At 43.2% G+C, this 16,386-nt stretch overlaps 1 protein-coding gene across 2 annotated transcripts in view; it reads right to left on the bottom strand.

Moving 5' to 3' along the window:
* Positions 1–16,151, bottom strand: part of LOC122541694 (fatty acid-binding protein, intestinal-like) — a 65,733-nt gene extending 49,582 nt beyond the window's left edge. Inside the window, exons 1-3 of one of the 2 annotated variants that reach the window (XM_087982302.1) lie at positions 15,999–16,151; positions 10,421–10,521; positions 6,690–6,862 (exon numbers count right to left, since the gene is read on the bottom strand). In XM_087982302.1, the coding sequence (XP_087838428.1) occupies positions 6,690–6,862; positions 10,421–10,487 (240 nt within the window). In that variant the 5' untranslated portion in view covers positions 10,488–10,521; positions 15,999–16,151. The remainder of the gene's footprint in view (positions 1–6,689; positions 6,863–10,420; positions 10,522–15,998) is intronic. The other variant, XM_043678585.2, reaches the window with a different exon arrangement.
* Positions 16,152–16,386: the final 235 nt, after the last annotated feature.

Raw genomic sequence — 16,386 nt, 5'->3', positions numbered from 1 at the left:
TCTGCTAATGAACGATAATACTCCATAGGCCTTCTTACAAACTCTATCCACCTGAGTGGCAACCTTCAAAGATCTATGTACATAGACCCCAAGATCCCTCTGTTCCTCCACCTGACTAAGAACCTTACCATTAACCCTGTATTCCGCATTCTTATTTGTTCTTCCAAAATGGACAACCTCACACTTGGCAGGGTTGAACTCCATCTGCCACTCCTCAGCCCAGCTCTGCATCATATCTAAGTCCCTCTGCAGCCGACAACAGCCCTCCTCACTGTCCACAACTCCACTTATCTTCGTATCACCTGCAAATTTACTGACCCACCCTTCGACTCCCTCATCTAAGTCATTAATAAAAATTACAAACAGCAGAGGACCCAGAACTGATCCCTGCGGAACTCCACTTGTAACTGGGCTCCAGGCTGAATATTTACCATCTACCACCACTCTCTGCCTTCGACCGGTTAGCCAGTTTTCTATCCAATTGGCCAAATTTCCCTCTATCCCATGCCTCCTGACTTTCCGCATAAGCCTACCATGGGGAACCTTATCAAATGCCTTACTAAAATCCATGTACACTACATCCACTGCTCTACCCTCATCCACATGCTTGGTCACCTCCTCAAAGAATTCAATAAGACAGCCATCTTCAGGGAACAATGGACCTGAACCCCCAGATCTCTCTGTACGTCAATTCTCCGCAGGATATTTCCATTTACTGTATAGTTCACTCTTGAATTGCATCTTCCAAAATGCATCACCTCACATTTGTCCAGATTGAACTCCATCTGCCATTTCTCTGTCCATCTCTCCAATCTATCTATATTCTGCTGTATTCTCTGACAGTTCCCTTCACTGTCTGCTACTCCACCAATCTTAGTGTGATCTGCAAACTTGCTAACAAGGCAACCTACACCCAACTCCAAATCATTCATGTATATCACAAACAACAGTGGTCCCAGCACGGACCCCTGTGGGACACCACTGGTCATAGGTCTCCCTTCCACTACTACTCTGTCTCCTGTTGCCCAACACGTTTGCTATCCATTTAACTAGAACAACATGGACCTCATGTGACTTTACCTTTTCCATCAGCCTCTCATGGGGAACCTTATCAAAAGCCTTAATGAAGTCCATGTATGTTACATCTCCATCCCTTCCCTCATCAATCAACATTGTTATCTCTTCAAAGATTTCGATGTAGGTTTGTCAGACATGACCCACCCTGCACAAAACCATGCTGCCTATCACTGGTAAGCCCATTTTCTTCCAAACGGATATATATCCTATCCCTTAGTATCTTCTCCAGTAGCTTCCCTACCACTGACATCAGGCTCACAGGTCTGTATTTACCTGGATTATCTCTACTACCCTTCTTAAACAAGGGGACAACATTAGTAATTCTCAGTCCTCTGGGACATCCCCTGTTTTCAAGGATGCCGCAAAGGTATCTGTTTAAGGCCTCAGCTATTTTCTCGCTCGCTTCCCTCAGTAACCTGGGACAGATCCCATCTGGACCTGGGGACTTGTCCACCATAATGCCTTTTAGAATACACAACATTTCCTCCTGCCTTATGCTGACTTGACCTAGAATAATCAAAGATCTATCCTTAACCTCAACATCCATCATGTCCCTCTCCTCAGTGAATACTGATGCAAAGTACTCATTAAGAATCTCACTCATTTTCTCTGACTCCACGCATATCTTTCCTCCTTTGTCCTTGAGTGGGCCAACCCTTTCCCTTGTTATCCTCTTGCTCCTTATGTATGAATAAAAGGCTTTAGGGTTTTCCTTAGCCCTGCTTGCTAAGGATATCTCATGATCCCTTTTAGCCCTCTTAATACCTCATTTCAGATTGGTCCTACATTCCCAATATTCTTCCAAAGCTTCGTCTGTCTTCAGTCGCCTAGATTTTATGAACGCATCTGTTTTCCTCTTAGCTAGTCTCACAATTTCACCTGTCATCTATGGTTCCCCAATCTTGCCATTTCGATCCCTCATTTTCACAGGAACATATCTCTCCTGAACTCTAAGCAACCTCTCTTTAAAAGCTTCCCACATATCGAGTGTGGATTTCCCTTCAAACTGCTCCTTCTAATCCACACTCCCCAACTCCTGCCAAATTTTGCTATAGTTGGCCTTCCCCCAATTTAGCACTCTTCCTTTAGGATCACTCTCATTTTTGTCCATGAGAATTATAAAACTTATGGAATTGTGATCACTCTTCCCAAAGTAATCCCCGACTGAAACTTCAACCACTTGGCTGGGCTTATTTCCTAATACCAGGTCCAGTATGGCCCCTTCCCGAGTTGGACTATTTACATACTGTTCTTGAACACCCTCCTGGATGCTCCTTACAAATTCTGCCCCATCCAGACCTCTAGCACTAAGTGAATCCCAGTCAATGTTAGGAAAATGAAAATCTCCCATCGCCACTATCCTGTTGTTCTTATATCTTACTATGATTTCTCTACATATTTGTACCTCTATTTTACATTCGCTGATGGGAGGCCTTTAGTACAGCCCCAACATTGTTACCACACCCTTCCTATTTCTGAGCTCTGCCCATATTGACTCACTGTTCAAGTCCTCCATAGTGCCCTCCTTCAGCACAGCTGGGATATCCTCTGACCAGTAATGCAGTTCCTCCACCCCTTTTACCTCCCTTTCTATCCCACCTGAAGCATCCTGGGATATTTCGTGCCCATCCCTCAACCAAGTCTCAGTAATAGCAATAACATCATACTCCCAGTATTAATCCAAGCCCTAAGTTCATCTACCTTACCAACTATACTTGTTGCATTAAAACAAATGCACCTCAGACCACCAGTCCCTCTGCGTTCATCCTCCACTTCCTGCCTACTTTCCCCTTAGTTATGTTCACTTCATTATCTAGTTCCTTACAGGCCCCAAATACTGGGAAAGTGTTAGAGGAGCAAAAGTATCGGCACATTTCTCTGTGCAAGTCAAAAGGGTATTAACAGTTGGGGACTTCAAATCCAAACATCAACCATTTACAATCAGTATGGAAGGCATAGAGGGCACAGAACTATTGAATTGCATTCAAGTGAACTTTTATCACCAGCACATAAAAAGTCTAGTGGGTGGATTGGGAAGCAGGGGTTGGGGAGAGCACAGGGGAGCAGGGAGCTGCAATTCTATATTTAGTTTTAGGAGATGAAACTGGGCAGGTGACCATTTTGGAGATAGTGATCATAATGCAGTTAGATTTAGCATCACTATGGAAAGGGACACAAATAGAATTGGAGTAAAAGTTCTAAACTGAGAAAAGAAAAAGTTTACAAAGCTGGGGGATGATTTGGCAAATGATTACACCTACTTGAAGGAAAACCACTGGCAAGTCCAAGTGGCATGGTGGCTCAGTAGTTAGCACACCTGCCTCCCAGCACCAGGGACCTGGGTTCGATTCCACCCTTGGGCAACTGTGTGTGTGGAGTTTGCATGTACGCCCCATGTCTGCATGGGTTTCCTCTCAACAGTTTAAAAATGTGCTGGTTAGTTCAGTTGGCTGTGCTAAGTTGTCTCATAGTGTCCAGGGGATTAGATTAGATTCCCTACAGTGTGGAAACAGGCCCTTCAGCCCAACAAGTCCACACCGACCCTCCGAAGAGTAACCCACCCTTTGATTAATACACCTAACACAATGGGCAATTTAGCATGGCCAGTTCACCTGACCTGCACATCGTTGGAATGTGGGAGGAAACCAGAGCACCCGGACGAAATCCACGCAGACACGGGAAGAATGTGCAAACTCCATACAGACAGTCGCCCACGGCTGGAATCGAACCTGGGACCCTGGTGCTGTGAGGCAGTAGTGCCACTGAGCCACTGTGCCACCCGTGCAATGTGTGCAGGCTAGGTGGGTTAGCCAAAGGAAATGCAGGGTTATGGGGATGAGGTGGGTGCGGGTGGGATGATTTTCAGAGGGCTGAATGGGCTGCTTCCACAGTGTAGGGATTCCATGAAATCAGTGAGAGATATTGAATAAATAAGATTCTGCCGGCACAATGCAGACATGTCCCCAAAATGGAAGTGGGTGCTACTGCCAAGTTTAGCTGATTATCCAGAAGCAGACAGGATAAGAAAAAGCAGAAAGATCAAGTTCATGACAATCTCAAATAAAGGAATGTTTTAGGAAGCTATGAGGAGTATCAAAAATAGAGGGTAGAGGAGTGAGAAAGCAAAGACAGGATATGAGAAAATGTTGGAAAATCCAAAAAGGTTTGATGACTGAAGAAAGGGGTGGTCTTAAGGGACATGGATGGAGAAGGTGGAGTGAGGATTCCAAATGAATATTTCCTTTTTGTTCTCACAAAGGACAGGGATAAAGCAGACATTCAAATTAAAGAGGAAGAATGTGAAATATTAGATAAAATAAACGTAATGAGTAGGAAAGTACTGAAGGGACTGACCACCTTAAAATGGATAAATCAACAGGGACAGTTGAATTGTATCTTTGGCTGTTGAAAGAGGCCAAGGAGGGCATACAGGATGCCCAGAGGATAGTTTTCCAATCCTCACTAGCTCCAGGTACCAGGGGATTGGAGGTATGCAAATGTTGTGCCATTATTCATAAAGAGAGAGGCCAAATAACTATAGAGCAATCCATCTGATCTCATTGTTGGATACATTACTGCATTCGATGCTATAAGATAGGATAACTATTACTTGGAGATGCACAGATTAATTGGTGATAGTGAGGTTTTGTTAAGGGAAAGCCGTGTCTTACCAATCTAATTTAGCTCTTCTATAGCGTCCCTACAGTGTGGAAACAGGCCATTTGGCCCAACAAGTCAACCTCAACTCTCCAAACAGCATCTCACCCAGACTCATCTCCCTGTTCTATCCCTGCAATCCTGCATTTCCCACAGCTAATCCACCGAATTCACACATCCCTGGACACTATGGACAATTTAGCATGGTCAATCCACCTCATGTGCCCACTTTTGGACTGTGGAAGGAAACCCATGGCAGACACGGGGAGTATGTGCAAACTCCAAACAGACAGTCACCCGAGGCTAGAAGCAAACCCAAGTCCCTGACGCTAACCACCCCGAGCCGTCATGCTGCTATGAGGCAATAACAAGGAGGTTCGATGAGGGTAGTGCAGTGGATGTTGACTGCACGGATTTCAGTATTTCATAAGGTTCCATATGGCAGACTGGTTAGGAAAATGAAAGGCCAGTGGGATACAGGAGAACATTAGTGAGTTGGATCCAAAATTGGCTTAGTGACAGCAAATAAAAGGAATTAGTCAATGGATGTTTTTGTGAATGGAAAAATTGTGCTCCACAGGTCAGTATTGGGTTCCTTGCTGTTTGTGATATTTATTAATGATTCAGACTGAATGTAGGAGATACAATTTGAGAAATGTAGCTGAATAGTTGATAGTGAAGAGAATGGCTGTCAAACACGGAATGATATCAGTCGCTTGGTTGAGTGGGTGGAAACGCAATAAATTATATTCAAACTGGAGAAGTGTGGTGTAAATTTATTTTGGAAGGGCAAATAAAGCAAGGGAGTATACAGAAACAAAAAAACAGAAGTTACTGGAAAAGCTTAGCAGATGTGGCAGCATCTGTGATGAGAAATCAGAGTTAACATTTCGGGCCCAGTAATGCTTCCTCAGAATACAGTAAATGGGAAGGATATTAAGAGGGTTAGGGGAAATTAGAGACATTGGAGTGTCAGTCCACTGGTCCCTAAAGGTAGCTGGACAGATAGACAAATTGGTAAAGAAGGCGTATGTAATGCTGTTTTTTATTGGCCAAGGTATTGCAGGGATGCAATGCTGGAACTCTCGCAGATACTGGTTAGGTCACTGCTGGAGTTTGCTGCACAGTTCTGGTCACAACAACAAAGGAAATAAATAATTGCTCGAGACAGTGTACGTAGGGTATTTGCAAGAAGGCTGTCAAGATTGAAAACTGTAGTTAATGAGGAAGATTGGGCAAGTTGGATCATTTTCCTGAGAACAGAGGAGGCTGAGGGGCTATTTAGTTGAGCTGCACAAAATAATCAGGAGCTTGGATAGAGTGGGTAGGGAAGAGCAGTTTCTCTAGTGGACAGGTCAATGTCCAGGGAACACAGTTTTACACTGATTGGTGGAAGAAAATTATTTTAACCTTTTGAGGCGGGGAGAGAGTAAGTGGCTGTCTATGGGCATCTGGTTTGATTTTTAGATTCAGATTACTTACAGTGTGGAAACAGGCCCTTCGGCCCACACATGTCCACACCGACCCGCCACCCACCTATACATTTAACACTACGGGTAATTTAGCATGGCCAAGTCACTTGACCTGCACATCTTTGGACTGTGGAAGGAAACCAGAGCACACCCACGCGGAGAATGTGTAGACTCCACACAGTCAGTCGCCTGAGGCGGGAATTGAACCCAGGTCTCTGGCGCTGTGAGGCAGCAGTGCTAACCTTTGTCCAACCGTGCCACCCTCAAGTTTGTTGCTCGAGATGGAAATCTTCAACTCATTTCAAAGGAACCTTGATCTGGCACTGAACTGCTGGAACCTGCAAGGCTACAGACCAGGTTCTAGAAAGTTGGATTACAGTTTATTCAGCTGGTTCAGGCTTGATGAGCTGAATGGCCTCCTGTGCTGTGACATTTCTATGGTTCTAAGTCAGAGAAGTGAGAAATGCATTATTCTTGTAATACCTTCACCTGACTCCCATTAGCAAGAGTATTTTCAAATTCTTCATCCAAAGACCATTCTGAAGACTTGGTGCCAAAGCAACTTTTCTCCACTACTGTGAATTTGTTTCCTTGCTGCTTTATTTCCATTTCCAGGTTATCATCCATTGCAAACTTTCTCTGATTTGCAGGTATACCTGTTAACACAAGACCAGGAGGAAGATTGTTATTCACAAGAGGCAGCCTAACCCACAACCTGATGGCCCCATGATGTTTAGTCTGCAATGATACAAACCTAACCTCTGCAATGTGATTGTGGATGTTAGATCCACACACACAGTGTCTGTTCTCATCAGTTAGAAAACCAAGAAATAAGAATACAAGAACAACTTGCATTGTGTAGCACCTTTTGTTGTGTGTGGTTTCCTTCAAGCCCAAAGTGGTTCAATATGCGGGTGGGTAGCACCTCGCTGGTCTAACTTGTTAAATGAACAATGTGGGGTTAATTGCAGTACTGCAGCATGGTTCATGATTATGACCTGCAATATTACAGACTGTGAGGAACACACTAACCACAGTACGTCCCCTGCCAGCTCTTTCTTTATTCTGACCAAGTCCCCATGACATTATCACAGTGGGTCATGCTTATCACAGGCAAATATTAACCCTTTCAGGCCGCTATACAGCAGCATTGACATTTTAAAGCATGCTAGCCTCTTTTTAATGCAACATTAAAATTACAGCAGTCATCATCAGATAATTCCAAAACAGATGATCAAATGCTTGGTCAAAGAGCTAGTCGGAGGAGCATTTCTGGAGTTTCAGAATGCGGAGCCTGGGCAACTGAAGGATTGGCCGCCAACGGTGGAGCAATTAAAAAGAAAATTAAAAAAAACACACACCAGATTATAGTCCAACAGGTTTATTTGGAAGCACGAGCTTTCGGAGCGGTGGTTGTGGAGGTTAAGATCATGCTCACAGAATTTATACCCAAAGGAGTCCAGTGTCATGGAGATGTGATACAGTAACAATCTTAGATTTCAAACTTTCATCTTTTATAATGGGCTATACTGGCTTCTGTTCTTTGATATATAAACCCCAGAAATTCTTTTAAGTTACACTCTCGGAATTGCTCAGCTTTTTAAACATTAGGTGTGAAGTCTGCCTGTGTCCCAATGCTACGTCAGACTGACAAATCCTCTGTATAGCTTTACAGTGTTTGACATGGATTCATGCAGTTTTTGAGCAAAATAAAATGTAAATCTGCAAAAACAAATTCACCCGATAAATTACATGTGTGCGCATGTAGGAGTGACAGATTGAGTGTGTGTGTGTATATACGTAAGCGCGAGTATGATGGGGTATGTGTGGGAGGATGCGTGTGCCGGTGAGAGGTGGAAGGTCTTGGCAAGGTGCTCATCCTCATCGATAAGGTGTTGCAGGCTGCGAAGTGCCACAATGAGAAACCGTAATAACCTCCTCAGGAGACACGCAGGCTGCTACAGACAGGGTACCCTTTGTTGTCCAGTACTTCCTGGGAGCAGAATGATTACGCCATGTTCTTTGCTGCCTGCAGTACATTATTGATGAGGATGAGCACCTCACTAGGACGTTCCCTTTGCTCCCACTTTTCGCCTTGAATCAACTACCAAACCTTAAACAGATCATGATTCATAGCAAATGGCCCAGCCTTCAGGACAACACTACCATACAACCCTGCCACAGCAGCCGCTGCAAGATGAGTCAGAGTTTCAACACGGATGGCACCATTACAAGTGGGGATATCTTCCACCATGTATGCTGCGAGTACTAAACAGGCCAATGAATTCCAGCCACCCACCACCCTCTGAGTGAAGCCTTTTTCCACATGTGCCCTCTCATCATTCTTCTAATCATCTTGAATCTCTACCCACAGTGACTGACCTCTCTATGAGGAAAAAGAAATCTTCCCTGTTTGCTCTATCTTAACCCCTCATCATTTTGTGTCCCTCATTTCTACATCTCAATGAAGAGACCCCTCAGCCTCTTCTGTTGAAAGAAAAAAATCCCTAGCCAGTCCAACTTCCAAAAACCTGCAATTTCCAAGCCTTGACAACACTGTTGTAAATTTTCTTTGTGCTCCCTCCAGAACAATTACACCGTTACCTTAATGTGGTCACCAGAACTGTACACAGACTGCAGCTGGTCATAGGATCATAGAAGCCCTTCAAGTGTGGAAGCAGGCCATTTGGCCCATCAAGTCCCTCAAAAGAGCATCCCACTCAGGCCCAACCCCCTACCCTATCCTGTAACCTCGCATTTTTCCGCATGTGCTAATCCATCTTGACACTATGGGGAATGCAGACATGGGGAGAATGTGCAACTTCACATAGACAGTTGCCCCAGGTTGGAGTCAAATCCAGGTTCCTGATACTGTGAAGCAGCACTGCTAGGCAATGAGTCACCATGCCTCCCTTGGCCTGATCAGTGTCTGCACACTTCTAGCATTACATTCCTGTTTTTGTCTTCAATACCTCATTTGATGAAGAAAGACATCCCGTATATCATAATTAACACCTTCTCTACTTGGTGTGTCACCATCACAAATCCGTGGACATTCACTTCAAAGCTTCTCATATCGTCTATACCTTTTAATAACCTCCCATCTAATTTATTTTATATTCCCTTGCTTTGATTGCCCTGCCCAAGGGAATACCTCACACTTCTTGGGATTGAATTACATTTGCCACTCCTCCACCCACTCAACCAAACCATTTACGTCATCCTATTGTCTACAGCCATGCTCTTCGCCATCAACTACACAGCTAAGTTTGTAATCTCTGCAATTTCCTAGTCATGCTGTCCACAATAAAATCTAACTCATTAATACATACCCCAAACATCAAGCGATCCAACATCAAGCCCTAATGGGTCCTATTGAAAACTGCTGCCTATTTCGAAGAATATTTGTCAATCATCGCCCTTTGTTTCCTGTCACTGAGCCAACTCACCATATTCCCTTTGAAACCCACAGGCTTTGACTTTTTTGACCAGTCTGCTATGTTGGACCTTGACAAATGTCTTACTAAAATCCATGGAGGCAGCGTCCACTGCAGCACCCTCATCAATCCTGCTCGCTACTTCCTCAGAAAATTCAACTGAGTTAGCCAGACATGATCTTCCCAGAACAAAACCATGCTGACTATCCCTGATTAAATTGTGCATCTCCAAGTAACAGTTAATCTTCTCTCTCAATATCAGTTCCAGGAATTTGCCGAGCACTTAGGTCAGACTGACTAGCCTATAATTATTTAGCCTATTCCTCACACATCTTCTGAAACTCCCCCAGCTGTCATGGTGGGAGTTGAACCCATGTTCCTAAATCATTAGGCTAGACCTTTGCACTACTCATCCAGTGACATCACTGCGGCATCATTGATATTCCACCATGAGAACATGCATGGTTTTGATTCATTGATCGCTGGGTAATGAGCCCTTCTTAATCCAGAGAAGACAGAGAGACGCTTCTGGTTCTGATATGTGAAACTCATTGGAGGCACCATTTGATTAGGGAGAGTGGATGGAGTGGGGAAGAGGGAGAATGATTGAGTACATTATCGAACAGGCAGCCAGTAAGACTGCAGTGTGTGAGATGTTGTGCAGCTCCGAATCAAGGTGGGAAAGTTCCGTAACTCCCCACAAATTAACCTTGGGTTAACATGAACTCATTAGCATTCAGTTGAACACATTTTTAAGCTCAACAATGGCTGACTTACCCAAGGCAATGAGGAATGCTTCAAAGTTATGATTTTCAGACACTTGCCAAACTCCATCGAAAGCCATTGCTAAATCGTTTGTGTTGCTTCCTACTAGTGACCTGGTGAAAGAAGTTACAGATGAGATGTGTTTCTGATGAAGTTCAGGTAGAGATAGAGTTTCAAAATTTTACAGCACTGAAGATGGCCATTCAGTCAGTCTTGCCTCTACTGTTTCTTTGAAAGAGCAATTGCACTTCATCCCTGATCACTGCCTCTTGTTCATCATTTGGTAAATGTGAGGTGCTGCATTTTGGGAAAGCAAATCTTAGCAGGACTTATACACTTAATGGTAAAGTCCTAGAGAGTGTTGCTGAACAAAGACACATTAGAGTGCAGGTTCATAGCTCCTTGAAAGTGGAGTTGCAGGTGGATAGGATAGTGAAGAAGATGATTGGTATGCTTTCTTTTATTGATCAGAGTATTGAGTACAGGAGTTGGGAGGTCATGTTGTGGCTGTACAGGATATTGATTAGGCCACTGTAGGAATATTGCATGCAATTCTGGTCTCCTTCCTATCGGAAAGATGTTGTGAAACTTGAAAGGGTTCAGAAAAGATTTACAAGAATGTTGCCAGGGTTGGAGGATTTGAGCTATAGGGAGAGGCTGAACAGGCTGGGGCTGTTTTCCCTGGAGCATTGGAGGCTGAGGGGTGACCTTATAGAAGTTTACAAAATAATGAGGGGCATGGATAGGATAAATAGACAAAGTCTTTTTCCTGAGGTGAGGGAATCCAGAACTAGAGGACATAGGTTTAGGGTGAGAGGGGAAAGACATAAAATGGACCTAAGGGGCAACATTTTCATGCAGAGGGTGGTATGTGTATGGAATGAGCTGCCGGAGGAAGTGGTAGAGGCTGGTACAATTGCAACATTTAAAAAGAATAGTAAGGGTTTAGAGGGATATGGGCCGGGTGCTGGCAGGTTTGACTAGATTGGGTTGGGATATCTGGTTGGCATGGACGAGTTGGACCGAAGGGTCTGTTTCCCTGCTGTACATCTCTATGGCTCTATTTAGTAAGTTCCTTATTATCAAGTTTGTATGCAATTCCCTTTCAAAATCATTTGTGGAATCAGTTTCCATCACATTTTGAGGTTCTAACAAGTCACAGATCGAAAAAACAATTCACCTCATCTCTCCTCTGGAACTCAATAGTTTTAAATCTGCTGGCTATTGATCCATTCAACTGAGGGAAGAGATTTCTATCACTAACTGATCAGAAACTCTCATTATTTTGAACCCTCTACTACCCCACCCTTCAAGCTTCTCACTGTTCCAAGGAGAACCATTTTAACCTTTTCAATGTCTCTTCATACTTAAGCCTCCATCCCTGGTTGGAAAAAGACACAGCATTAGGGAATCTCTTCCCAGGCAGGTTCAGTCAGGCACATTGTGAAATTTAAGATATCGGATCCAGTTTATAGCCTGACACAAAATGGCTTCCTTTGATATCGTTGACTCACTCCTTGGAGTTTTAATTGGATTTTAATTCTCAGCTAATTGTAATGTCCACTGGATGTCACAATGCGGTTTCATTTATTCTCATTGACGATAATGATGGATTTTATATCATTTAAATCACTGATTCTACTGATGTACTTAAGGACAAGACTTTGGTCTTACAATGTTCAGTTAGTTCAGTGGGATAAACTGTTCAGGCACTTCACTTGACGAAAGAGCAGTTCTTTGAAAGCTTATGACTTCAACTAAACCTGTTGGACTATAACCTGGTGGTGGGTGACTCCTGAATTTAATTTGATTAGATGCACTACAGCAACTCATTGAAAAATATCACCAAGTTACTCTTCAAGCTGTCTCAATCAATAAAACCTTAAAGTTACAAGTGAGCTTTAAACATGTTTTATATTTGAACATTTCTAAAATGATATCATAGGTTGAAAATATTCTAGGGGCAGCATAATGCTTAGCACTGCTTAGCACTGCCTGGGTTTGATTCCACCCTCGGAAGTAGAGTTTGTGCATTCACCCCATATCTGTATGGGTTTCCTCCAGGTGCTCCAGTTTCCTCCCACAATCCAAAGATGTACAGGTTAAGATGGATTGGCCACGGTAATTTGCCCAAGTGTCCTGGGATGTGCAGACTAGGTGTGTTAGTCATGGTCAATGCAGGATTACAGGGATAAGGTACAGGGTGAATGTGGGAGGGATGCTCTTCAGAGGGTCAGTGTCGACTTGATGGGCCAAATGGCCTGCTTCCACACTGTAAAGATTCGATGATGCTCTTACTAAGGAATCCTGGTGGCCTTTGAGGGATGTGAAAATCAAAGCTCAAACTTGGGTTTTCTATTTGCTTGTTGGAGGTGGGTCAGAATTTGTGGTCCATGGTTAGTTACCCTTGAGAAGGTGGTGGGGAGCTGCCTTCTTGAACAATTGCAGTGCACTTACAATTCCATTAAGGAAGTTGTTCCAAGATTTTGACCCAGCAACAGTGAAGAAATTGTGATATATTTCCAAGTGAAGATGGTGAGTGGCTTGAATGGTGCTAGTCTTCCCAAGTATCTGCTATTGTTGTCCTTTTAGGTGGTAGTGGTCATGGTGCTGTTGAAGGTATCTGAGTGAGTTGCTGTAGTGCATCTAATCAAATTAAATTCAGGAGTCACCCACCACCAGGTTATAGTCCAACAGGTTTATTTGAAGTCATAAGCTTTCAAAGTACTGCTCTTTCATCAAGTGAAGTGCCTGAACAGTTTATCCCACTCAAAACAATGGAAGCATCTACAACTGAATTGGTTCAAACTACAACACACACAGTGAACAAAGAGTCATGATAAATTAAGAGGACACAGTTTCAATAATTGCTGCAAGTTTCTCTATTACCAACATTACCACATGCTAAATCTGGGTGTTGTATGTGGTCTATAGATTGTATTATTGTTGTAATGTTATATAGTAAAGCTTTGTTCAAAACCATGGGACCTTTATTCTCTTAGCAAGTTCACTGGATTTCACACTTTCTCTGCTGGAAGGAAATGTTACTGGCCCCTCGCCAGATTTATAACAAGCTGCCTATCTGGCCCGGGATCAGAACCGCTTGATCTCATCTCTTTGGAGTCACCTCGTATCCAATGTGTGATTTAATTTGTCATGACTCTTTGCTCACTTTGCTTTGTTACAATTTGAACTAATTAAGTTGCAGATACTTCAGTTGTTTCAAGTGGGATAAACTGTTCTCTTGCTTCCTCTTGACTCGCATTTTGCCTCAAAGTTGTTGTCATTTGCAATCTGAACTCTCTTCAATATAGGTAACAGTGGTAAACATTTCCTCTAGTATAGCTAGTGGCAGCTTTCCACCTCACTGATAGCATGAAATAAATTTCTTGTTCCAATTCAGGAAGTTTAAGTTCTTGCCTCGGATTTATGGAATCCTGTAAAATCTTCTACCAGCTGATCCTTGACCTTTTGCAGTTAAACCTCTTTCACCTTTTGAATGAGATTGAGGTTCAAACATACTTTCCTACTCTGGAGTGAAAATTCCTGGCTGTGACATATCTATCGCAAAAAGAAAACTGGCCCAGTCCTCTCTTGGCAAGCAGTAACATCATCTACTGTACTCTCAATTGTTTACTGAAGTATACTTGTCCAGCTTCTGATTTAGTGTGTAATTTAGAAGCTATTCCATACCTCAAGGATTGTTTTCTTCCAGAATGTTAAATTTTATTTTCTATCTATCCCCTCTCTGAAATTAAAATATCCTAGCAAAACTAATTCTGATCTCAAGGCTTATTCAGCAATTCATTTAAAACAGTGCATTAACTAGCCAAGTGTAGACTTCACTGCTTTTAATATTGGGTGTGCTTTCTGTTTTGACCTCATTGTGACACAGGAAATTATATTCAATTCAGAATGACAAAATATAATACTTGAGTTTAATTAATTAATTAATTCATTCATTCATCTAATTCACATCAACTGTCGGTCAGGGCAGGGCTTTCTACTGCATCTGTAAATCGCAATGACTAAGCGGAAACGCCTGACTGAACTATATTAATGTTGCCAAGTGAGGATTTGAGCCAATTGACTGGATTCTCTCTGCTCAATAGAACAGAGTGTCTTTTTCTGGTAAATACTATTCGTGATCAGAGCATGGTACTTCGTACAATCAAAATGCCCCAGGACTTGGTGAAAGATTGAAGTCTTTTTAAAATGCATCTGGGTAGCTTGGACCAATATTAGCAAAGCATTGCCTGTGAAGCAATATCTAATAAATTTACAACTTATTACACAATCGTGGCTACATTGTGTGTGTGCACGTGTCTGTGTGTGCACGTGTGTACGTCTATGTGTGTGTGCGTGTCTGTGTGTGTGTATGTGTCTGTGTGTGTATATGCGTATCTGTGTGTATGTGTCTATGTGTGTGTGTGTGTGCGCTTGTGTGCCAGAGCTCTGATTTCCTTGGTTTGAATCCTCATTGTGCTCAGCCCCTGAGCTGTCCCACGCCAAGTTGTGAGGGAATTAGGTCAGCCATACCATCTCAGTGGTAAGGGGAATATTGGCACCAAAGGCATAAACCAAAAAAGAGGAGCCTCGGAGTAGGTCACCACTGAATTTGGAAAAATGTGGCAACGGTAATGTGAGAAAATCCCTTCTCGCATGAATTGTTTGGTTCTGGAATGCACTTCCATGGTAAAAGCCAAGTCATTTGAAGCAGTGAAGAAAGCATTGAATAATTATTGAATAGGAACAAAGGAACAGGGAAAAGACAGGAGGATGGCACGGTGGCACAGTGGTTAGCACTGCTGCCTCACAGCGCCAGAGACCCGGGTTCAATTCCCGCCTCAGGCGACTGACTGTGTGGAGTTTGCACATTCTCCCCGTGTCTGCGTGGGTTTCCTCCGGGTGCTCCGGTTTCCTCCCAAAGTCCAAAGATGTGCAGGTCAGGTGAATTGGCCATGCTAAATTGCCCGTAGTGTTAGGTAAGGGGTAAATGTAGGGGTATGGGTGGGTTGCGCTTCGGTGGGGCGGTGTGGACTTGTTGGGCCGAAGGGCCTGTTTCCACACTGTAAGTAATCTAATATAATCTAATCTTAATCATAGTGCTCACTCCAGAGCTGGGGCAGAATGGACTGAGTGACCTCCTTCTGCAATGTACTACAACTGTGTGAGTTAGTGATAAAGGAATTCTGCAGGGACAATTGCTCAGGTTGCAGAAATGTGGCATGTTCATTATCAACCTTGGCTGTTCTGTTTAAGATGTACAGCCGCAGCTAATCACATTGCTCCACCGTCTGGAGTTACTGGCTATACTCTGGAAAGAGAGGTACCGATTGAATACTTCTCTTGTTACCTTTTGAGAACTTCATACTCAACACTTTCCACAAGACCAGTCGGCTAGTATTTCAGAAAACCAACTGCAATCTTACGAACAATGAGAGCTTTGCTTTGTCTGCCTGGTATGACTGGCAAATGACTCTTACAGGCTGGATTGATCCCAATGAAACATGATCTTTTTCTAAAGATGGACAACTCTTGAGGAGCGAACATCTGAGCGAGAACTAATTCTAAAACAGAGAGCACTCACCTCAGTTGCTGCTGTTTTTGTTCTGCAGGGAGCTATGAGATGATGTGAATCTTCTGGCACATCTGATCTCTGTATGCAAATTGTCACATCTGACTCGATTTATCCATGGCTCCCTTGTGCCTGTGGGCACTTACAATGTGCAAATGTGATGACTAAATCAGAAAAGATAGTTACACCAGTTCTGGCTTGTTCCTTTCAATGAAACAATATCTGTTGTATGAAAGGTATGAGAGGGCTTTGTTAAGAGGTGGAGCTGTCGAGACTTGAATCCATCAATCCCTGCCCAAAGCTATTCACCAGCAAGAAATGAAAAGTTGAGATTAACTGATTTCATTAACCCAGACTTTGCCAGATCCCCCACTGATAGCAGAAACATTGACAATATGCA

This window comes from Chiloscyllium plagiosum, unplaced genomic scaffold (genome assembly GCF_037043375.1).
Source record: "Chiloscyllium plagiosum isolate Xiang-an unplaced genomic scaffold, Cpla_swu_hap1 HiC_scaffold_43, whole genome shotgun sequence".
Lineage (NCBI taxonomy): Eukaryota > Metazoa > Chordata > Chondrichthyes > Orectolobiformes > Hemiscylliidae > Chiloscyllium > Chiloscyllium plagiosum.
Note: the sequence above shows the minus strand (reverse complement) of the source record. Positions and strands in the feature narration are given on the sequence as shown.